Source organism: Neoarius graeffei, chromosome 9 (genome assembly GCF_027579695.1).
Source record: "Neoarius graeffei isolate fNeoGra1 chromosome 9, fNeoGra1.pri, whole genome shotgun sequence".
NCBI lineage: Eukaryota > Metazoa > Chordata > Actinopteri > Siluriformes > Ariidae > Neoarius > Neoarius graeffei.
The window spans coordinates 47,161,616-47,186,277 of NC_083577.1; the positions used below are offsets into that span (position 1 = coordinate 47,161,616).

Here is a 24,662-nt window from a genome sequence, read left to right on the forward strand (position 1 = left end):
AACTTGGTCACCATGTTTCTTCTCTTCAGGACCATGGACCTGGATTTTGTTGGTTTAAAGCTCATTCTTTCCCAGGAGATGAACTTTACCAGGCCCTGAAGGATCCATCTGCTTCCAGGCACTGATGTAGATCTGTAGCTTGGTTGGGTTCTTCCTTACGAAAGATGCAGGTTGGGCTGCTAACCCTTCCTGCCCCAGTTGCTGTCTCTCAGTGCTGTCCACTGTCTCTCCAGTTGTCACCAATTTGTGCTTGGTCATCACCCAGCCTGTTCCTGGGAGTCACTGGCAAAGCCAGTTTGAATGGTGTATAGATACGTCCATAGATGCACTAGGACACATCAATGATGTTTCCTGAGGTCATCAGGTGTTTTGGGTCTTTCAACATCAGACACCCTCACTCAGGTGACCCAGCCAGGGATGATCAGACCCCAGCTTGTGTCCCAGATTAGCCCACATTTTGCACCTTTTATGATTTTTTTTTTTTTTGTATTTTCAGTCCCATACCATCCCAGCTTTTTCTGATTTGGGGTTGTAAATGGTGGGTTTTTAAAAAATTAATTAATAAATGAATTACAAACAAACAAAATGTGGCAGGGGAAAGGAACAGGACTTGCATTCCAATTGTCACCTAATTCCTATATGTTAAAATGTGGTAATACAAAGATTATACTATAAAAAGTACACTACAATACACTATCATAAGAGTAAACAATAGAAAAACTTGTGCTGATATGAATTAATGTTTCATCTCATTATCTCTAGCCGCTTTATCCTTCTACAGGGTCGCAGGCAAGCTGGAGCCTATCCCAGCTGACTACGGGCGAAAGGCGGGGTACACCCTGGACAAGTCACCAGGTCATCACAGGGCTGACACATAGACAACCATTCACACTCACACCTACGGTCAATTTAGAGTCACCAGTTAACCTAACCTGCATGTCTTTGGACTGTGGGGGAAACCGGAGCACCCGGAGGAAACCCACATGGACATGGGGAGAACATGCAAACTCCGCACAGAAAGGGCCTTGCCGGCCCCGGGGCTCGAACCCAGGACCTTCTTGCTGTGAGGCGACAGCGCTAACCACTACACCACCGTGCCGCCCCATGAATTAATGTGTTGAATAAATATAAGATATTTAAAAATTAAGTCAGACATAGAAACCGTACAATATTAGCACTGCACGTCAAAAAGAGAAAAGGAAAAAAATTGAGGAAGAACTTCTTGGTTTTTATACTAAGTAAACTGTAGATTGTATTACTTACACACACTGCACTGGTTACTTTTAACAGTTATATTTTGTTTCTGTTACACTTTGTTCTCCATTGCAGTCATCTGACACTGATTAATTCCAGGTTGAAGATATTCTACTTGCTTTGGGAGATGACATTGTCATTTTGTAGACATACTGAGGTAATGTTTGGTGTTCTGCAAGGTTCTGTCTTGGGCCCGCTGCTTTTTTCTTTATATATATTACCTCTGGGTGATATTATTCGTAAGCATGGTATTAAGATAAGATAAGAAGACCTTTTATTATCCCACAATGGGGAAATTTCCTGTTTGCAGCAGCAGCACAGTGGATAGCAGCAGAAGATGACACATCAAGCCACACAAGTTAATATATATATATATATATATATATATATATATATATATATATATATGAGATACACACACACACACACACACACACTTACATACATAAAAAAGAAAAAATATATTACCTAAGATAAATACTAAATTAGCTTTCATTGTTATGCTGATGAGACACAGTTGTGTGTTTCTGCAAAGTCAGATGAGAGACACCAGCTTAATAGAATTGAGGAATGTGTAAAGGACATTAGACACTGGATGTTGTTTTAACTGTTCTGCTTAACTCTGACAAGACAGAAGTACTTGTACTAGGACCACATGCAGCTAGAAGTAAGTGTTCTTTCTGATTACACAGAAACTCTGGCTAGCCTTTCTGTTTCTTCATGTGTGGCAGTAAAAGACCTCGAGGTGATTATTGACCCCAGTTTTTCATTTGAAACTCATATTAAGAACATTACCCGGATAGCTTTCTTTCATCTCAGAAATATTGCTAAGATAAGAAATATAATGTCACTACACGACGCAGAAAAACTAGTTCATGCTTTTGTTACCTCCAGGTTGGATTATTGTAATGCCTTACTGTCTGGATGTTCCAATAAGTGCATAAACAAGCTCTGGTTAGTTCAAAATGCAGCAGCAAGAGTCCTTACTAGAACTAGAAAATATGACCACATCACCCCGTCTTATCCACACTGTATTGGCTCCCAATCTAATTTCATATTGATTATAATATACTACTATTGACCTTTTAAAGCACTGAATGATCTCGCACCACAGTACCTGAGCGAACTTCTGGTCCTTTATGACCTGCCATGCCTACTTAAATCAAAAGGTGCAGACTGTCTGCTGGTACCTCATGTAGTGAAGGCTACATCAGGGGGCAGAGCCTTTTCTTACAAAGCCCCACAGTTATGGAACAGCCTTCCAAGTAGTGTTCGGGACTCAGACACAGTCTCAGCGTTTAAGTCAAGGCTGAAAATATATCGGTTTCATCAAGGCTTTAGTTAATAATTTTATTAGGTAAAGGAGTAGATCTGGAGGGTCCTCAGGCATAGTGTGTTTTGGTAAATGCTGTCATAGTTAGTTTTGCCGAAGTTTTGCACTCGGTGCAAAATGTATCTGGTTCTTACTCATGAGGTAACATTGGGCATACCTAACAACCTGTCCCCCCCCCCCCCCCCCCCCCCCCCCACTCTGTCTGTCCCTCTGAGTTGCATGTCGATCCTGAGATAGAGATGCTGACCTCTTCTGCTCCTCGGACCTGCCTGATCCACCCTGATGCCCTATGTCTGGCTAGAGTCTCATCACATTGCTCCTGTAGAGGACGGCCCCATATGGACAGTCAAAAGTCATACTTGGAAGATGGCTCTGGACACTTCTAGTAAATCATTTATGCCTGAGGACTACAGTTGACTTACTAACTTTAGGACTGCAGTTGTCATAAACAGTTTTGCACTCAAGTTTCCATCAATGAACAGTTTATAATTTCAACAAAACAGACTTCATGTTAAAACTATAATGAATTTCCTGGTTACACAGTTATACTTTGTGACGATATAGGACACAGTTATAGAAGCGAGTCATTTATAATCACGCTCTGTTATCACCCAAATGAGGATGGGTTCCCTTTTGAGTCTGGTTCCTCTTGAAGTTTCTTCTTCATGTCACCTGAGGGAGTTTTTACTTGCCACCGTCGCCACAGGTTTGCTCATTGGGGATAAAATTAGCTCATGTTTAACGTCTTTAATTTTCTGTAAAGCTGCTTTGTGACAATGTATATTGTTAAAAGCACTAAACAAATAAACTTGACATGGTAAGCACTTGTAACCATCCATCCTGTCTATCTATATCCAGGTCATTCTTTCTCTATATTTATGTAAGCTTTGTCTTGCTTGAAGAAAAAAATATATATATTTATGCACTTTGGCTTCACCAGCCACATCCATTTTGTGTCCTATGCCCCAACTTTGTCGCAGGCACATGTGCAAATCTTATTCTATACACCTGTTGGCTACATGGCACTATGTGAAGTTGGATAGGTGGAGAGAGTGTGTGCACGTGCATGTGTGCCTGCTCCTTCCTTTGTTGAGACCCTGACGTTTGGGTTATTGGACCAGCCTCACCTCCTTCTTGATTAGTATCTTTCATACTGTTGGTGTTTTCACAAGGTTGTTGCTGTTCTGACATCAAGAACACAAGCTGATATGTTTTATAATATGAATGATACATGTGTGTTTTTTTTTTTTACTTTTTTGTTTTTGCATATGACCTGGTTTTTAAAAGAAATCAAAACTTACATTGTTATTTCTGTGTACACATTTCTATTGAGGTGTGTGAGTTAAATATGACATTAAATTTAGTTGACAATACGTCTTTTGACTCTATTTAATGGTACTGGAGTAATTTATGAGTTTCTAATTCCTGTTTATTTACAGAAAATACTTTTACAGATTTTGCCAGTATTTCACAGTAAAATAGCTGTAGTTAGAGAACAATGCTGATATTTAGGGAACAGCAATGCCATGTTTTATTCAGTACATCTCTGACAATCACAGCTGCCTGCATTTTACCATAAAATACGCTGTACATTTATCTTTCATATATAGTAATATCACATTTCATGGTCATGTTATTAAGTTATGTTTTCCCCTCCATTTGTTTGTTTATCTGTTCCCAACATAACTCAAAAAGTAGTGAACAGATTATGATGAAATTTCAAGGAAAGAGGAGATATTGATCTGAGGTAGCTTCAGACTGTGGAAGTGTGACAATATTTTCTATATTTAATCTGAAAGTAAAAAGCTTGAGAAGCTAGTATTGCCCCCTTTTAACAGAAATAACTTGGATAATTGCAAGAGTGAATGAGAACAGCACGTACCCTCCCTCTGTATTTATGGCTGAAGTGCCCTTGAGTAAGGCACCGAACCCCTAACTGCTCCCCAGGTGCTGTAGCATAGCTGCTCACTGCTCACTTGTGTGTGTGTGTGTGTTCACTACTTCAGATTTAGTCTAGTAATAATAAATTTAGGCCTAATTCCAACTAAAACTATCCAAATAAATAAAATTTGTTTTAAAAACCTACTGCAAATAATTGCACTACCAAAAAAAGGGAGATCTTGATGGATAGAAATAAGACAGATACAGCAGCATAATGCAGGGATGCTTACTGTAAGTATTTGTCAAAGCACATTTCCATTGCCTTACTGATTTTATCGTTTTTAATATTGCAAGGCTTTTTTTTTTTAAATTAGAAGGTAGAGTAAGAATTCGTGACACAAGCTTAGCCACAGCTGGGCAAAGATCAATCATTGGTCAAAAGATCTCATACTTTGTTTGGTTTAAAAAAAAAAAAGCAACTAGTCATTGAGAACTGAGCTTTGGCTCTCACCAGGATCTCAGCAAAATATGACTCCATGAAAAGAACCAGAATTCCCATTTCAGTGTGTTTGTGTGTGTGCGCGCATAAACGTTACAGTGCTAGAGTGTATCTCCTGGATTTACAATCTTGATCTATATTTGGATTTAAAACCAAAGTGGGCACGGCCAGAAGTATGGTACTGGTTAAAAACTATTTAGCTGAAATAATTGGAACTTCAGAAGGGATTCCTGATTTTTACACACACACACACACACACACACGATCTTTAGAGTATTTAACAGCCATAGTAGCTAACTGCCTGGTAGCTGGGTAGCGATATTTAACATACCCAACACTCTCATTATCTATGTTATCTCCTCAAGTTGCGCCAATCTTTAGGGAGACAACAGATAGCAGCAATTTTCCCCCAACTGCTCATAGGAATTATATTGGAGATGAGTCTTACAGTACATTCTTCATTTTTCATGCAGGTTTTCTTCTCCTATTGCTGAAAAGAATGTATTATATCTCTCTCTGTGTATATGTGTGTGTGTGTGTGTGTGTATATATATATATATATATATATATATATATATATATATATATATATATATATATATATTGTGTGTGTGTGTATATATGTATGTATGTATGTATATATGTATATATAAATATATATATAATGTGTGTGTGTGTATATATATATATACATATATATATATATATATATATATATATATATATATATATATATATATATATATATATATAATGTGTGTGTGTGTTCAGTACTGTGCAAAAGTCTTGGGCACATGCAATGAAATGCTGTAGAGCAAAGATGCCTTCAAAAATAAGGAAAATAAATGTTTCTGAATTAAAAAAAATACTATAAGCAGTAACGCATGAAAAAAGTCAATGTTTGGTGTGATGACCCTTTGTTTAAAAAAAAAAATTAGCAGTCTCCGGTATAATTACTGCAATTTTATAATGAAATGAGATGTAAGTTTTACTGAGCATCTTACAGAACCAGCTACAGTTCTTCTGGAGACTTTGACTGTCCCACTTCCTTCTTATTTTTGCAGCAAAACCCAGCGGTCTTCATTCCATTTTTGTCTGAAAAGTGGTCTGTTATGTAATATGCTGATTTCTTTACTGACATACAAATATTTTTCTGTAACATTTAATTTTGTGCTGGAAAACTAATGTTTGAAACTCTAAAGTGTTTTTATACTGTTTTCATAATGTAGCAGTCATAAAATAAAAGTTTGTAACAAAGTTTGTACTAAAAAAAAGGTGCCTAACACTTTTGCACAGTACTGTACATACAGCAGTGGACCGAAGACAGAAACTTGTGGAACACCAAATTTTACCTTAGTATGCATAGAGAAGCATGCCCCACGAGGAGGAGACCCCGAGGCAGACCCAGGACATGCTGGAGAGATTACATCTCTTGGCTGGCCTGGGAATGCCTCGGTATTCGCCCGGAAGATCTGGTGGAGTTAGCCGGGGAGAGGGAAGAGTCTGGGCTGCTCTGCTTAGGCTGCTACCCCCGCGACCCAGATCCGGATAAGCAGTAGAAGATGGCTGGATGGATGGATCCATAGAGAACTAAGGACTATCCACCCCTATTTATCTCCCCCCAAGACCACAAAAGGACCTTTCTGTACTAACTGTAATTTTTAATCAGACATTTGAAACAACACAAATAAACCAACATTAAAAACTACATAAATATAAAAAAATAACCAAAATATAAAATATAAGTAACAAAGAGAAATTGAAACAAATTGAAAATATAAATACAAATAAAGAATTGAATGATTAGAATAAATGTGAGAGTTAGGTTTTTGCTGCAGGCTACACACATTGTTATGCTGAAACTGTGTGAAATTATATTCAATGTTATGCAAGCTAGTTGGACAGAAATCGGAATATCATCACCCTATCTGTAATAGAATAGCAAGAAACATAGCAACATAGGCTAACAAACATAAATGTTATACTAGCCTATTTAATTTTTGCATAATATTATACTCATAACATAGCTGCATAACTTTACTTTTGCATGTTTCTCCTCTTCTTCTTTCTTCATTTCCTCCTTCTTTCCTTTTTACGAAACTAGGCACCTGATGGCTGACCCTGGACCTTTTTATTATCCGTTTATTTGATTTGGCACTTGAGCATCACGACATACATAAAACAAATAGACTCAAGAACAGCTTCTACCCAACTGCCATACGAGCTCTAAATTCAACACATCAGGTCAGGGTTCACTAACCTGCTCTTAGTGTCCATGTCTTTTTATACTGTGCAATAAGGGATTTGTGCAATGTTTTTTTTTAAATTATTAGTTTATTAGTTTGTTGGTTTACTTCTTGTCTCTGTGAGTTTGACTGTTTTTATAATTTTTATATACTTTAAGTTTTAGCTTAATTTAAATAATTGTATTAGTTTGTTTTGCACTGATGAGGATTGCACTTCAGTTTCGTTGTACATGTTACAATGACAAAGATATTCTATTCTATTCTAGTTATTGTAGATTGCATATTATATTGTGTAATGTCTATATTGTCCATATTATACATTACATATACATGTATACATTTTTCTATTACATATACATAACTTACACATATATTTAACACACACACACACACACACACACACACAATTGCTAGAGAGACACTAACCGCTGGAACCAAATTCCTTGTGTGTGTCAACATACCTGGCCAATAAACCTGATTCTGATTCTGAAAATACAATCAATAAAACAGTACATATATTTGTGCATAGTCAATGCATGGGGGGAAATTCATCTCAAGTGAAGCATTCATTTTCAAATGCCAGATATAGTATTCAGTATATAAAGCACTATTAAAGTTAGCTCAAAGATACAATGCATGACATAGCCTCATTATATACACTATATAAGTATGCAAATGGAATACACAATCTATAAGAAATTAATTCTCCAAATCAACATTTGACTAACAAAGACCCTACTCTGTCACATCCAAAAATGTTGTTGGGTTGAAGTAATTTATTTTTTAATATTTTATATATATATATATATATATATATATATATATATATATATATATATGGGGCGGCACGGTGGTGTAGTGGTTAGCGCTGTCGCCTCACAGCAAGAAGGTCTGGGTTCGAGCCCCGGGGCCGGCGAGGGCCTTTCTGTGTGGAGTTTGCATGTTCTCCCCGTGTCCGCGTGGGTTTCCTCCGGGTGCTCCGGTTTCCCCCACAGTCCAAAGACATGCAGGTTAGGTTAACTGGTGACTCTAAATTGACCGTAGGTGTGAATGGTTGTCTGTGTCTATGTGTCAGCCCTGTGATGACCTGGCGACTTGTCCAGGGTGTACCCCGCCTTTCGCCCGTAGTCAGCTGGGATAGGCTCCAGCTTGCCTGCGACCCTGTAGAAGGATAAAGCGGCTAGAGATAATGAGATGATATATATATATATATATATATATATATATATATATATTTTTTTTTTTTTTTTCCAGGGGGGGGATCCTAATAATTTTCTAATCTCCATCCATTGTACTTTGCACAGAGCCTCCCCTCCCCCCCCCCCCCCATGTGTGAGAAATCATTAAGACTTTTAACAGTGTTTAGAGTTGACGCGCTCAGCTTGACAAGATATGAAGGTGTGGAGATATCTTATCAGTAAAGTGTATAGCTGTAAATGCAGCAATTAAACCTAAATTAGATGCTGTGCCCATGGGCTATATTTAGTTAGATAATAAAAATTAACTTTAATAGTTGATCTCTGAGAGTCAATTTTGTAATGCCAAAAAAGGCCTCCTTATTCCAGATCGTTCTGACTGTAACTAAATGATTGCAGATCTCATTCAAATGTGGTATTATGTGATTTAAAAAAAATAATAATACATGCCATTTCTAATCACCATCTAATGTGAACATTTAAATGCATGTGCCTTTCTTTATTTCATTTCACTACTAGTATAACTGCTGGTATGTGGAAAAGTATGTGAAATGGAAAATTACTGTATGAAGTAGCTATGTGTGAACAGAATACTGCTGTGCTGTCTACACTCCATCAATGGAGCTCTGTTCTCATGATCAAGAAATCTGAACTCGATTGCTTTCCCCTACACCCACTTGTGTAAAGAAGTCGCTTCTTAGCTTTAGTTTTAAACCCAGAGAAATGGAAAACACGTTATATGTAAGTGTTTATGACTTTGCTATTAAAAAAAATACACAATTTGTACACATTCTTTCGGCTTCTTCTTTTGGCTGCTCCCGACATTTTCGGCAAGCTTTGCTAAATGTTGTTGCTACCGCGGCAGGCTGATGAATCGATAGCTGAAGTCATCGCTCGTGTTGTGTACGGCTGTTTGAGAAACCATAAGGGCAGAAAACGGAGTGTGGTTGCGCTCTTATTTCGGTTATTAATAGCTGGTGATATTGAGGAAGTAGGTCGGAGTAGTAGCTCGTTTCTCGGAACCAGGGCCTGTCTAAAAAAAATGAAAGAAACAGCTTGTATTAGCAAGCGCAATGTCTTCGTTGAAATCTTGCGTAGTCGGTTAGCTAGCTGTTGACAACTAGCTAGCTAGCTAACAAGAAGTTCTAGTGTGTATCGAGAATACTTTTTTTGTACCTGTAAATGGGACTAAAGCACAAAATACTGTCAGGAGTGCTTACTTAACCTTTTATTTATAGATAAAAAGTTTATCAGACACTGTTTGACTTGTTAATTAGCGAGTGGCTAGCTAACAGCGCCGGAGTCCACCCTGTCCATACAGGTACATGCTGTTGGACTCCTGCAGTGTCCAGCGTTATAAAGCGACTTCTGTGATAGATAGATAGATAGATAGATAGATAGGAAGAGAAGAGCCGTGCTGGAGTGTTTGTTCATGAGGACGGAATAATGCAGTGGCTGTGAGGGAGCTCCGCTTCCGGCCTCAGTGCTGCCTGTGCTGGATGTAGATGATGCGGATGCCCTGGATCATTACTGCCATTAATCGAAGAATTATGAAACTCCTCGTCGCCCTCGGTCTCATCGCGTACATCGCCTGTGAGTTCACACTACATACATCACATGACGACTTGTTAATGTTCATCTCATCTCATCTCATTATCTCTAGCCGCTTTATCCTTCTACAGGGTCGCAGGCAAGCTGGAGCCTATCCCAGCTGACTATGGGCGAAAGGCGGGGTACACCCTGGACAAGTCGCCAGGTCATCACAGGGCTGACACATAGACACAGACAACCATTCACACTCACATTCACACCTACGCTCAATTTAGAGTCACCAGTTAACCTAACCTGCATGTCTTTGGACTGTGGGGGAAACCGGAGCACCCGGAGGAAACCCACGCGGACACGGGGAGAACATGCAAACTCCACACAGAAAGGCCCTCGCCGGCCACGGGGCTCGAACCCAGGACCTTCTTGCTGTGAGGCGACAGCGCTAACCACTACACCACCATGCCGCCCTTCTTGTTAATGTTATCCCATAAATCAGACTTTAAGATGTTGACTCGGTTATTGTTTCTGTCACACCTTTTCTCTCTCCCTCACTTTACCTGCTGGGACACTGTCCGTCAGGGGCGATTTCTCAGAGACAACAAGGGAAGCCGAGCTTCCCCTAAAATTCTCTCCCCAAACTGTGGCGTCTACGACGTTGAATTCTCATTAAAACAATAACTTGCATAACATAATATATGTCCAAGATTGTATTTATGTTCATAACTATCCTGTAACTTATTTGAGTGATGTCTGACGAACTTGCAGTTCGCTACGAGAATCTACCTTTGCTGCCAGGCTGTAACCTTTCTTATTTCAATGGGCTCTATGGACCGGCAGCAGTGTTGCCAGATTGGGCGGTTTTAAGTGCATTTTGGCGGGTTTTGAACATATTTTGGGATGGAAAACGTCAGCAGTATCTGGCAGCCGGGTATCCGTTGCAGTCTACGAGATGGCTCTGAACAGCCAATTTTGGCTAGTTGTTATTGGTTAAAATCAACAAAATCGTCACTTTCAGGGAAGCCGGGCTTCTCTGGGACTAAACGAGACAGTGGGAGGGACAAGAAGCCGGGCTGATAAAGGATTATTGGAGGTAGTGTTTGAAAGACGTGGGGAGGGCGGTACTTCGGCGAGGAACACGGAAGTATGATCAGTCAGTCCCTAGCGGATGTCGAGAAAGTGTAGTCGTGTGCCAAAGTGCTGTCTGAATTTCTTTTCATATAAACGTTTCTTCTCATTGATGTCTCTGTACATTACTCTGTAAATAAATGTAAATATTACTCGTTGTGCTCCGTTAACTTTCATCCATTCTATCAGTTTGATCATTCGTGAATTCACTCATTTATTTCATTTGTAGTTCAACCTGGTTGTAGGCTAGCTTGAGCCTTATTGGGATCTGCAGTGCTAGCTGCTAACAGAAATTGGTGAAGTCTTTGGAAAGCACAACCAGCTGGTATGACAGGGTCACAGACCATTTTCTGGAAAAGGAGCGGAGGGCAGAATTTGTGTATAAATAGTGTTCATGTTCATGAATGTGAAGTGTGTATATTGTTCAGTAATGTTAAGAGAATGGTGGGCTCTGTGTTATAGGTTATACCTGGGTATAATATTCAAGGTTCTGTGTGTTGCATAGCCTACCTGGTTATGAATTTCCAGACTGTGTTGCAGAAGATGTTCAGGGATGTGTTGCACAGCTGGGTGTTGTGTTAAAGACTCTGTGTTGCATATCAGGGTATGATGTTCAAGGCTCTTCGTTGAATAGCCAGTGATTTTTGGATGTTTGATATTTTTGATTAAGGATATGAGGCACTAGCCTGGCAAGCCAGACTATAACATGAAATGTACAAGCAAAAATACTTTCTGCCACTAGGTAGGGTTGTCTAGTTCACTATGCTTATGGGGCACACCTTTCTATGCTTTGATATCCGGCCTACAGGTTTTACGATGAATGCGTAAAATGGGCTTCCCCTGTTTTAAAAACCAGCAGCCGCCACTGCTGTCTGTGTATGAACTCACTGCACACCACGTCAAGTGCAATATCAGTGTTACAGGTGAATCTGTTTTTATCTAGGTGAATCAGGTCGACATTGTTGAAAGGGATTTTTTTAGGGGGTTCATAAAAGAATGAGAACACTTCTCTTCACCTTTGCTGGGAATCGAACTCAGGACCTCTTGCTTTGAAGTCCACTACTGTACTACTACACCAATTTCGAATCACCTAGGTAAATCCAGATTCGCCTGACTTCAAAAATTACCTGGTACATCCACCGGTGGATGGCCAGGTATTCATTTCAGTATAGATGAGGAAATATGCTAAACGCAATCACTGTGTCATCTATACAGTTATAAATACACTACTGTTCAAAAGTTTGGGGTCACTTTGAAATGTCCTTATTTTTGAAAGAAAAGCACTGTTCTTTTCAGTGAAGATCACTTTAAACTAATCAGAAATCCACTCTATACATTGCTAATGTGGTAAATGACTATTCTAGCTGCAAATGTGTGGTTTTTGGTGCAATATCTCCATAGGTGTATAGAGGCCCATTTCCAGCAACTCTCACTCCAGTGTTCTAATGGTACAATGTGTTTGCTCATTGCCTCAGAAGGCTAATGGATGATTAGAAAACCCTTGTCAGGGATGAGAGTTTTCCGCTTTTCGGCGGATTTCCACTTTTTCTGAGCAAAAATCGATATTATGCCAAATCTGTTGAGATTTTTTTTTTCATTGAGGGGGGTTGGGGTATGTTCCTTTGTGATACTCAAGCATACGACGATGTTACATGTTTACATTTTCGCCATCTTTAGTCTCGCTAAGTCTCGCGGTAAAATACGTGTTATCTACAATGTAATTGGCTAAAACATCGCTGGCGAGAGCATGATAGCCAGTCATAACAGTTGTTACAAAAGTACCCGCATCTGTTCTATTTTATCGAAACTTGCACATGTTCATCGTCGCTGCGCTTCAAAAATACGTTTCTCTTTCGTATCGGCTTTTTTACTCAAAATGCCGAATACAATTGACAAGCGACACGAAGCGAAGGTACGTGAAACTGATGCTGGTATAAAAAACAGAGAGACAAGCTGACAAGCTCTTGTCTTTGGCCAAAAGGCTGAAGAAGTCGAAATGATTAAAAGAAAATGAGAAGTGACTGTGAACTATAAATAATTGTATAAAGTGTACATAGACATTATCCCATAAACTTAGCATTCGTTTGATTGAATACATTGAACATGTATATGATGGTCAGTAAATCTGAATTAATGCTGACAGTTTTGAAAACTTAAATATTTCAAAAGACTTTGAAATCATATGCAACTAATGAGGACATAGGGTGACTGACCTTTTCTCCCTAAGAAATTTTATTTAATATATGAACATTTTGATAATTAATAAAACTTACGTTTAATGTGAATTTAGTTTGTCATTTTTGTTGATCATAAATTATAACCATACCCTTGAATGTAGAATGTGATTTTATTTTGAATTCAAACAATACTCCTATTGATTTGAAACATATTTTCATGTAAATGTATATAAAAAAGACAACAGATTTTTTTATCTACTACAGCTCAGATTGCAGGAAAAGTGGTTTGTAAGGCCTTATTTTTCAAAATTTTCCTGGGGGGGTATCCCTCCCAGACCCCCGGCTTTGGGCGCCATCTTGTTTTCTGCTTTTTTGGTGACCACCCACTCTCATCCCTGCTTGTACAATCATGTTAGCACAGCTGAAAACAGTTGAGCTCTTTAGAGAAGCTATAAAACTGACCTTCCTTTGAGCAGATTGAGTTTCTGGAGCATCACATTTGTCGGGTCGATTAAATGCTCAAAATGGCCAGAAAAATGTCTTGACTATATTTTCTATTCATTTTACAACTTATGGTGGTAAATAAAAGTGTGACTTTTCATGGAAAACACAAGATTGTCTGGGTGACCCCAAACTTTTGAACGGTAGTGTACACCCTAGATGGAAGGCACCCCTACACATATCAGGGCTCGACATTAATGGTTGTCCGACTGGACGGGACAACTAAAAGGTTGGTCCAGACAAGTCAAATCTGCACCTGCTTGTCCGACGGGACAAGTTGAATTATTCCTAACTCTCCCGGAAGTTCCGTGAGTCTCCTGCATATCTCCCTGAGAGAGCGCGAGCACGTGCTGGTTGCTCTGTCTTGCTAAGTCGAGCTTTCTGTGTGGGTGGGCTTTACATCTTCTCTCCCAGAACAAGAGTCCATGAATTTAGTGTATCCAGGAGTGTCATGGCAGTGTGCCCCAAAAAAACAAAAATACAAAACCCACTTCACCTCAGACTACATGAAAGTATCCCCTCGCCTAATGGGATAAAAAAATAACGAGGGTGTTGCGTGCTGTACTGTGTGTAACAGTGACTTTAGCATTGCCCATGGTTGGGTAAACAATTATAAAAGACATGCTGAGGTGAGGGCGGCACGGTGGTGTAGTGGTTAGCGCTGTCGCCTCACAGCAAGAAGGTCCTGGGTTCGAGCCCCGGGGCCGGCGAGGGCCTTTCTGTGTGGAGTTTGCATGTTCTCCCCGTGTCCGCGTGGGTTTCCTCCGGGTGCTCCGGTTTCCCCCACAGTCCAAAGACATGCAGGTTAGGTTAACTGGTGACTCTAAATTGACCGTAGCTGTGAATGTGAGTGTGAATGGTTGTCTGTGTCTATGTGTCAGCCCTGTGATGACCTGGCGACTTGTCCAGGGTGTAGCCCGCCTTTCGCCCGTAGTCAGCTGGGATAGGCTCCAGCTTGCCTGCGACCCTGTAGAAGGATAAAGCGGCTAGAGATAATGAGATGAGATGAGATGCTGAGGTGAGTTTCACAGTGTCATTTGTTCATGTGCAGATTATTTATACAAGCTGGCTCGCTGTTAAGGCTACAGAATAAGGCCAAACTCCTCAAAGACTTGCTTAAAGTTGCAGCAGAATATAAAACATGAATTAAATAATAGTAAGAAGCAGTTTACATAAATAGTATAGGCAGTCTAAACATTTGTCACATTTTCTACAATCAAATTTGGTTTACAGACGAGAGAAAATGACTCCGAGTATTACACATAACTGCCCCAGATGATATAGTAACGATACCTTATGCTTTTATATTTTTTAGGGACTGTTGAAAATCACAGTTTTTATAGTAATTATTCAAAAGTTACAGCAGTAAAGTTCCAACAAAACCAGTTCAATTTCCTCAATCTGGCTGTGTTATTGTTTACGAAATTCTGGGGAAGCCAAGTACAGCAGGTATGTGTGTAAAAACAATCACAGCATAATATCTAATTATAGATTATTAGACACTGCAGGCCTAGAAATTCATATATTTTTTCACCAGCCAGCCGGACTAGTTACCTCCCAAAGTAACTCGCCAAACAGAAAATCAACTAGCCAAAATTTGTTCATGTATGAATTTTACTTCTGTCAAAAATAACACAAAAGAGAGTCGTTACCATTGTTCATGACTAACGTGCATTTATTTCAAGACCCGAGTATTCTGATACTGTTGTTAAATACATAAATGAGAAGAACACAGAGCACCATAATATAATATCAACAAATAATAATATATTGGAAAACTTGGCAACTTGGTGTATGAGTATTGAAAACAAATATACTTACTATCATGACTATAGCACCCAAAATATGTCCAACATGCTTTCTGTATTTAACCATTTATGAGAGAGAAAGCATTAGGAGCTTCATATTGACTAGGAATCAACTTGAAAAAAATTAATTATTCCATAAAAATCGTGGAATAATTAATTTTTTTTTTCAAGCTGAGGTGGCTCGGGCATCTCTTTCAGATGCCTCCTGGACGCCTCCCTGGGGAGGTGTTCCAGGCATGTCCCCCCGGGAGGAGGCCCCGGGGAAGACCCAGGACACGCTGGAGGGACTATGTCTCTCGACTGGCCTGGGAGCGCCTTGGTGTTCTTCCCGAGGAGCTGGCCGAGGTGCCTGGGGAGAGGGAAATTTGGGCTTCCATGCTCAGACTGCTGCCTCCGCAACCCGGCCCCGGATAAGCGGAAGAAAATGAGAAGATAAAAATCATATCACAGCCAAGGCCTACCCTGCTCCCACGTTTGCTTATAAGTCCTTTGTCGTTTCTCCTTCTCGTACGCTTTATCGGCGGCCTTTTTCTCCTCTTCAGACCGAGGTCGCTTTGTCCCCGTCTCTGGCGGTTTCTGTACGCCTTTCAGAAAATTCCACATCGCAACGTAGCTTTGGCAGATGTAGATGTAAATAACAACAAAAACGTGTTTAAATGGGCGATAATGTGGCCACATCTATTGAATTTGATAACGTGATTACCGTGATATTCAACGAGTTGCGTTATATGCATGCGCAGTAGTGAAAAAACCGACAGCCTGACTCGTACACGATATGATTCAGAATTCTTCTGTATTTTCCGTCCTGCCGGTAAACACATTGATTAACACAGACACGGCACACACTTAATATGTGGCGACTTTAGTTGACAGTGTGTTTGAATCTTCGCTTCATATATATATTTTTTATTTTCGTGACAGGAATTACCTGCCAAATGACAAATTAAGTCACCTTGGGCGACTGGACCACCGCTAATTTCGAGCCATGTTCTGAATGGCTCCAAAATTGGAGAAATGGCAATCAAATACCTCAATAAAATAAATATCTATAGTGACTTCATTTTATTAGGACTTTTTATTGTATTTTTCTTTTGTATGGTTCACATTAACGCATTATCGTAAAAGATTTTGCGGGAATTTTACGACAGTGCTGAACTCACTTGGTTTGTTTTCATTCACAATCTGATTCTGTCTCTAGGTGTGTGCAGCATCCTTTTATGCACATGCTGATTGCACTTAATCTAGGGCAGGCGCTTGTCATTAGAGGCGTGTGCTGTTCAGAGTGCACGTAAGTGAAAGTCTGTTGTGTGCACCAATGCACGCGGGTGTGACAACCACTTTTCTTTCATTGAACTAGTAAATACATAGTAATAAAAAGGTTATGGTCAGGACAAGTGAAAAATCTTGCTGCTTGTCTGACTGGACAAGTGGATTAAAAAGTTCATGTCGAGCCCTGTATATACACAAACCCTGTGTCTGAAATCGCTCACTTGTTCACTACTCCCTATATAAGGAATTACTATATAGAGGACTATATAGTGAACTCATTGGTAAAATGAAAAAACGCTTTCGGACACTAGTCTGTTGCGCGGGTATTTACGTCATTACTTTCACACAATTAAAACGTGCCAGATCAGTCGACTGGTGGGTTTTCAAAATAATAAATACATGCATGTATTTTTGTGTCTGTGTCTATGTGTCAGCCCTGTGATGACCTGGCGACTTGTCCAGGGTGTGCCCTGCCTTTCGCCCGTAGTCAGCTGGGATAGGCTCCAGCTTGCCTGCGACCCTGTAGAACAGGATAAAGCGGCTAGAGATAATGAGATGAGATGTATTTTTGTGATAAATACATATTATATTGAGCGTATCACCCACATTAATCAATACAAAGTACCTGTACCTTTCAGTTTTTTTTTTTAAATCAAAGCTGAATACTTTCTTCTTTGCCGCTGCCTTTTATTAAATCAAATTTGAGACTTTTAATTTGATTTCTTTCAGTGCGACCGCAATGCATGATGGGATATGTTGCTTTGGTTAGTGACCATCGGTTGTACACTACTTTTCGTGATGCATTGTGGGATACTTTGAGTGCACTATATAGGGTGCAATAATCCTCACTAAGGTTTCGGACAGCACTACAAAATGGCGTCCCCACTATATAGTGCCCTATATAGTGAGTAAGGAGCGATTTCGGACACAGTCACTGACTCTCCCTTAGGAGCAATTTCACATAGTCAGTCGACCTACATGCATGTTTTTCAGAGGTGAGAAGAAAACTGACAACCTACAGGTGACTCGCATGAACACAGGGAGAACATGAAAAACTCCACATAGATACTAACCAGAGCTCAGGACCAAATCTGGGACCCTGAAGCTCTGAGACCCTATTTACGCTTGGTTTTTGAAATGCGTCTTGGGCAATCACAGCGCTAAGTGCGAGTGGAAATGACCTTCATTATGCATTCACTCAGACCACTTGCTGAGGTGGGACGCATTTGATCACATATCTTTCATAGTGTAAACACTAATGCATCCTGATGTATCCCAGATAACAATATAACAGGAAAATGCATCGTTAATGCAGGACATGGTGGTTGTTTTTGGTGACGGCGTGCCAAAAATGATCAAATGGAGAGGAGCACTGATGATACTTGGCTGAAGTGCAAGAAAATAATGATGGTAGGTTGCAGTTTTTTAACATAACTGTACACATTTGATCTTCTAGCAGAAGTGACGAAGCCAGTAACGAAATTTGGACACATTGGAGACGCATGATAAACAGGTGTTTCCAGCAGGAAAATACAAGTACATGCAAGTCTTGCTTTATGACAAAGAAAAGTTTAATTCTTGCACTTTTTTGTTTTATAAATAGTGCAGATTAAGATGAACCTTCCTCATCATGCAGGTGGATGTTTTATGGAAACACTGATTGAATACTAATTCTCAGTCTCAGGCTTGATGCTAACAACATACACTACCGTTCAAAAGTTTGGGGTCACCCAGACAATTTTGTGTTTTCCATGAAAAGTCACACTTTTATTTACCACCATAAGTTGTAAAATGAATAGAAAATATAGTCAAGACATTTTTCTGGCCATTTTGAGCATTTAATCGACCCCACAAATGTGATGCTCCAGAAACTCAGGCCCTGTCCACACAGCAACGGATTCAGGTGAATCCGATAAAATTGTTTATCGTTTCGGCCTGGCGTCCACACGGCACCGGCGTTTTGGGTGCCCCAAAACGAAATCTTTTGAGAACGGGTTCCAGAGTGGAAAGATCTGGCAACGGCGCCGTTGCGAAGTCGTCTGGATGAGTAGAACGGATTTGTTTACGATGACGTCACAACCACATGTGCTTCACGCCGGGTAGAAGTGTAATGAACTCGATGCGAGTTGTCAACAAATCCTATAACTTGGTTCATGAAACGCGCTTACAAAATATTTTCACTGTGAATATTTATTGTGTAATGGTGCAAAGTGAGAGAGAGAGAGAGAGAGAGAGAGTCAATCCCGCCAGCAAAAATAGGGAAAAAAAGGAGCGATCTCGCCTCTTCAGATGTTGGTTTAAGTCCTACAATACATTCCTCAAAAAGGGCGTAGAAGAACAAAGTAATCCATCAACGTGTAGCATTCAATTTATTCCGGACCATTAAAGACGCCGCCTTCCGCGTAGAATCATACGTCATCCTCGCCGCCATATTGGATGGGTCAAAGCGGAGAATAAAGATGCCTCATTCATGTGCTGCGTTTAACTGTACCAACGGGTTTGCCGTCCAAACGAGATCACATGGGATTACCTTTCACAGGTGAGACTGTAAAAATACTTTTCATTGTATTTGGTCATTATAATGTAATTTCACGAACAGATTTTTCTGACTTTGTGGCTAATATGAAGTCTCGCGCATAATAGTTTATGCGCATGCGTCCTTACTTCTTCTATTGTTCTGGTGTCTCCGAAGGGACCGGCTTACAGCGCCCCTAGAGGTGTGGCATGTGTATTGCATCATTTTCAGCAAGCATTGCGTTGCCATATGTACCCAGGGTTCTCGCCAGCGCTTTATATGGTTGCGGCCCGCTACGCTAAAATTTCAGACCGCAACGGTAATTTCCCCCCGCTACGCTAAATTTTTAATATAGCGTAACGGTTGTTTTCAGTTGTTCATCACCATCGCCAAAAGTTTTTTTTTTTCCTGCGCACTTGAGCAGTTTTCAAGGTGTCAAAATCAGCCTACGTTTGTTAGGAAACCCATGCCTGGAAATCAGTTCCGAGAGAGAGAGAGAGAGAGAGAGATCCTGGCGATAACTTTCTCTTGAGCTGGACTTCGGTGAATGACAATGGATGACGGACCCCCTCGCAAAAAAAGAGACATTCGCTCTTTCTTCACAGTTAGAAATGTAAGTGCACCACTTCTACAGGTTTTCCATCACGCTTGAAAACTTAACCCAAAGCCCTTTGATGAATGAAAACGTCTACTTTGTAAGCAGGTTTAGCAATATGACAGGGCGCACGTATCGGATGATTAGCGCTAATTTACTGGATCCCACTGTGGCTAACATTAACACACTGGTAATCTGCCTGCATGCCATCCATCGTTATATTTCTATAAGGAGACAATTATATATTAATTATTTATTAAGGGGGCTGGGTGTATGTTATGCCTGAATGAAAATGCAATTTGTTTTTTTTTTATTTTTATGTGCTCAGGCATTTCTTAATTTCTTAATACAATAAAACATTCATTATCTCTTTGGTTGTGTCTGAGTTTACATATCTTTTGACAACACCCTTTGTAGTTCAGTGAAATACAACAGTAGGTAACACATTGCCAAGATCCAAAGATGTAACAATTTTCCATCAAGGATATACAACATAAAAAATGCAATTTATCCCCTCCAGGAACGTCAAATATGGCCAATTTTGGGCATGATTTTTCAAAATCTCCGCACCATCCCCCCGCTCGGTCGCTACGCTCCCTCGCCATAACCCATTACGCTAAAAAAAAATCCTGGTGAGAACCCTGTGTACCTGATATTTTACTGATCCGTTGCCCATGTGGACGCAACATTTTTTTTTTAATAACATCTCGTTGCCGTTGTCGTGTGGATGTAGCCTCAATCTGCTCAAAGGAAGGTCAGTTTTATAGCTTCTCTAAAGAGCTCAACTGTTTTCAGCTGTGCTAACATGATTGTACAAGGGTTTTCTAATCCTCCATTAGCCTTCTGAGGCAATGAGCAAACACATTGTACCATTAGAACACTGGAGTGAGAGTTGCTGGAAATGGGCCTCTATACACCTATGGAGATATTGCACCAAAAACCAGACATTTGCAGCTAGAATAGTCATTTACCACATTAGCAATGTATAGAGTGTATTTCTGATTAGTTTAAAGTGATCTTCACTGAAAAGAACAGTGATTTTCTTTCAAAAATAAGGACATTTCAAAGTGACCCCAAACTTTTGAACGGTAGTGTGTCAGTATCTGATCAGATTGAACATATTTTCTGATCAGACCCACAAATATATTCTATTCCGTGAGCTAGCATGATGTTCACTGAAGGGGGGAAAAATGGATCTTGTATGTGAACGCTAGTCAGAAACTGTAGTAGCCTGTCTGTTCAGGCACCCCATTGATGTAGACACTGGTGTCTACAGTCTGACTATTGTGCAAAATAGTTTTTGTTTCAAGAAAATAGCGACGATATAAACAAAATCTGTGTCATCTGTCTGCTTTTGAAATTCAGGCTTTCTCTATCTCTTTGTTATGGAGCACTCAGTAACCAAACATGATTTGTTTACAGTCTGTCGGAACCCACAACATAATGTGACCAGGTATTTGGGACATCACAACCCAAATACTTTTCCCATAAAAAAATTCTGTTCCAACAAAGCAACAAGAAAATGTAGCTGCTGGTTAGAAACAATGGTTATACAGTATCATGGCTTATTTAGTAAAATTAAGCATTTTTAAACCATGATCTATATTGGTGCACAATGGTGCAGTGGTTATCACTGTCAGCTCACAGGAAGAAGGTTCTGGGTTCAAACCTCATTGCCAGCTGTGTGGAATTTGCATGTTCTCCCCGTGTTTGCGTGGGTTCATCTGATTTTGCTAGTGTAGCAAAAGAGTGTTTGAAAGAAGTGAATGTTCTGCATGTGACACAAGCTGAAATTTCTGAGGTTATAGAAAGGGATGAACGTTGGAGTGGGGTCAGAGATGCACCTGGTATAAGCAAAGTGCATGTGGTGAGGTGTTCTCGTGGTACCTGTCAGCTTCTGCACACAGAAATGGATTCAGAGCCATTGGGTAGAGTGATCTATGACCTGTATGAGTCTGCCCCCAAGAAGGTAAATCTGAATGTTGGTGACTGGGTGCTATGATGATTTGAAGTTCCCTGGGGAGGTAATTCAAGTAGTAGGTGAAGATGTGAGAGTGTCTGTCATGAATAGTGCCAGAAAAGGCAAATGGTATTGGCCTGCTCATGAGGATGCAATTGGTTACAAACCAGAATCCATTGTTAAGATAAATCCACCTGTGCCTGTAGCTCTTCTTGGTGTTGGAGAAGGAGAAAATGTCCTCTATGAATTTGACATGAAGATTCGATAAATTAAAGATGTTCAACCAAAAGGCTAGAATGAAACCATAGTAGAATTGTGCTGATTTAACCTTGGATGCATTTAGAATAAAATGTGTCAATAAAATGCAGCAGTTATAGCTGATTTACCCGAAAAAAATTGCTGTGACACACGTAACAATACCTTGTGACATACGTAACGTTGCGTGCATCACAGGATTTGAGTTATGTAATACACTGAAAGTTGGAAGCTTTTGGCATCAGTTATATTTAAACTTTGTTTATAACTGTTTTCTAGCTTTAAATATTGAATATGAATAATCTGACTGATTTCAGTGCCCTTCTATGAAAATTATTAAGTGATTTGTGTTACGTGTGTCACATGGACTCAATGCTTTTTTAATTTCTTTATTTTTTGGTATGTGAGGATCATCAAGACTGTAGAAGATTATCATTCTGTATGTTTTTACATTGTATTTATCAGAATAATAGGAAATAACTGAAGTTTTATAAAATAAACTGATTTTTTTTTTATTGAAATACACGAGTTGTTGGTTTTTAGAGAATTTTTTCATGGTTGGAGTAGCTAATTTCAGCAGCTGGTAACACAGCACAGCAGCACCACAGGCAATGCAAATGTGTTTTTTTTCTGAAGCTCAGAATATCAGAAATAAAGTATTTTTTGCCCCAAACAAATCACTTCATTTTTTGCAACTCAGGACCACTTTGTGTGGAATGGGCCCAGTACTATGATGCCGCTTTTCCACTACAAACGCGGCTGAGTCGGGCTGAGCCGTGCCGTGCTGAGTCGGGCTGAGCGGGGCTGTTGGAGTTGCATTTCGACTACAACCGCGCTGAACCGTGCTGGCTGGAAGTGGGTGGACACATTGGGTGGAGTTAGCGAAAGTGGGTGGACGTCAGGTGATGTCATTAGGCGGCGCAAACAGTGACATCAGTGATCTTTTAAGCGGTAGTCTCACGACCCGAATAGTAAACAATAAACATGGAGGACATGGAGTCGTTAGTGTTGCTGGTCTTGGTGCTGTGGCTTGTTGTCACCGACAACGCGGACAGATACTGGCAAGAGTGTATAGATGAGGCGAGGCACATAAGGCTTCAGAAATTCTCGTAATTCGTAATTCTTCTCCTTCCGGGTTTGCGGTGTTTACAGATCCCAGCGCGCTCGCGGGGCATGTGAGGACACTCCTCCTCACCAATCAGTGCACAGGGGAGTGTCTGCTCACGCCCCTAGCCTCACTCGGCTCGCTTTGGCTCGCTTCAGCCCCACTCCAAAACGGTGCGAGTTTTAGGGGCTAAGCAGGGCTGAAGCGAGCTGAGTCGTGCTGGTTTTTGGTAGTCGAAACGCGAGCCGTGTCGGGCTGAAGCGAGCTGAAGTGAGCTGAAAAAGGGTAGTGGAAAAGGGCCATAACTGCATTAAATATAGCTATATGGCCAAGTGTTTGTGGACACCTAACTGTTGAACATTCCATTCCACATTTAGTCCCCCTTTGCTGTTATCGTAACCTCCACTCTTCTGGGAAGGCTTTTGCACTAGATTTTGGATCATGGCTGTGGGGATTTGTCCATTCAGCCACACGAGCATTAGTAAGATCAGGTACTGTTGTTGAGTGAGGAAGCCTGGGGTGCAGTCGACATTCAAATTAATCCCAAATATGTTCAGTCAGGTTGAGGTCAGGGCTCTGTACAGGTCACTCGAGTTCTTCCACATCAACCTTGGTAAATCAGGTCTTCATCAGTGTTCCAGCTAGTTTATTTTACCAGGGCACCATGCCCTGCCCTCCAGAATGTGCGCCCTGCCCAGAAATACCAGCGCCATGCCCTACTCATAATTTTCCAGAACTTTTTAATAGCCCAGCACATACCTTCTACCACAGAAAGAAAACATGCCCTAACAAGTGTTGCCAACTTGCAGTGAAAGTAATGCATGTTGAACAATCACAACACACTATTAGCGTGGGGCCAGAGACATGCTCTGTCAACCATTTTGTCTTATTACAATAGCAAGTCAGTGCACCAAGGTACGTTTGAAAAGCAGCAATGCCTACAAACGCGTGAAAGGATAAAGAATTGGTGAAAGCAGCAAGGGGCTCACAGAACCTAGCATCTCTGTTTGCCAGAACATACCGTATTTTCTGGACTATAGAGCGCACCTGTATATAAGCTGCATCCGCTCTATTTTTAAAAAAAAATTAAAAAAAAGATATACAAGCCGCACCGGGCTATAAGCCGCAGATATCTATGTTGAAAAATTAGATATTTACTGCATGTACAGAACGATTTTGTACTGTAAATGTACATGTATGTACCTGAACAGATTCTTTCCGAACAGTGCCTTTTAACACGGCAGCAACTTTGCTGATTAAAACGGAACAGAACCAAGAGAAAATAACCGGTATTTATTTACCTTCATTTCTCCTGTGTTTGAAACCACAAGTCACTTTAATCATCTTCGCTGGATTTGAAAATAATTACCAGTTAGTAATTTGTCGTGCGTGTTC

The 24,662-nt window shown here is 40.3% G+C and overlaps 1 protein-coding gene across 2 annotated transcripts in view; it reads left to right on the plus strand.

Moving 5' to 3' along the window:
- Positions 1–9,291: 9,291 nt before the first annotated feature.
- uxs1 (UDP-glucuronate decarboxylase 1) overlaps positions 9,292–24,662 on the plus strand; it is a 76,506-nt gene continuing 61,135 nt past the window's right edge. The window contains exon 1 of one of the 2 annotated variants that reach the window (XM_060929671.1): positions 9,292–10,002. In XM_060929671.1, the coding sequence (XP_060785654.1) occupies positions 9,915–10,002 (88 nt within the window). In that variant the 5' untranslated portion in view covers positions 9,292–9,914. The remainder of the gene's footprint in view (positions 10,003–24,662) is intronic. The other variant, XM_060929672.1, reaches the window with a different exon arrangement.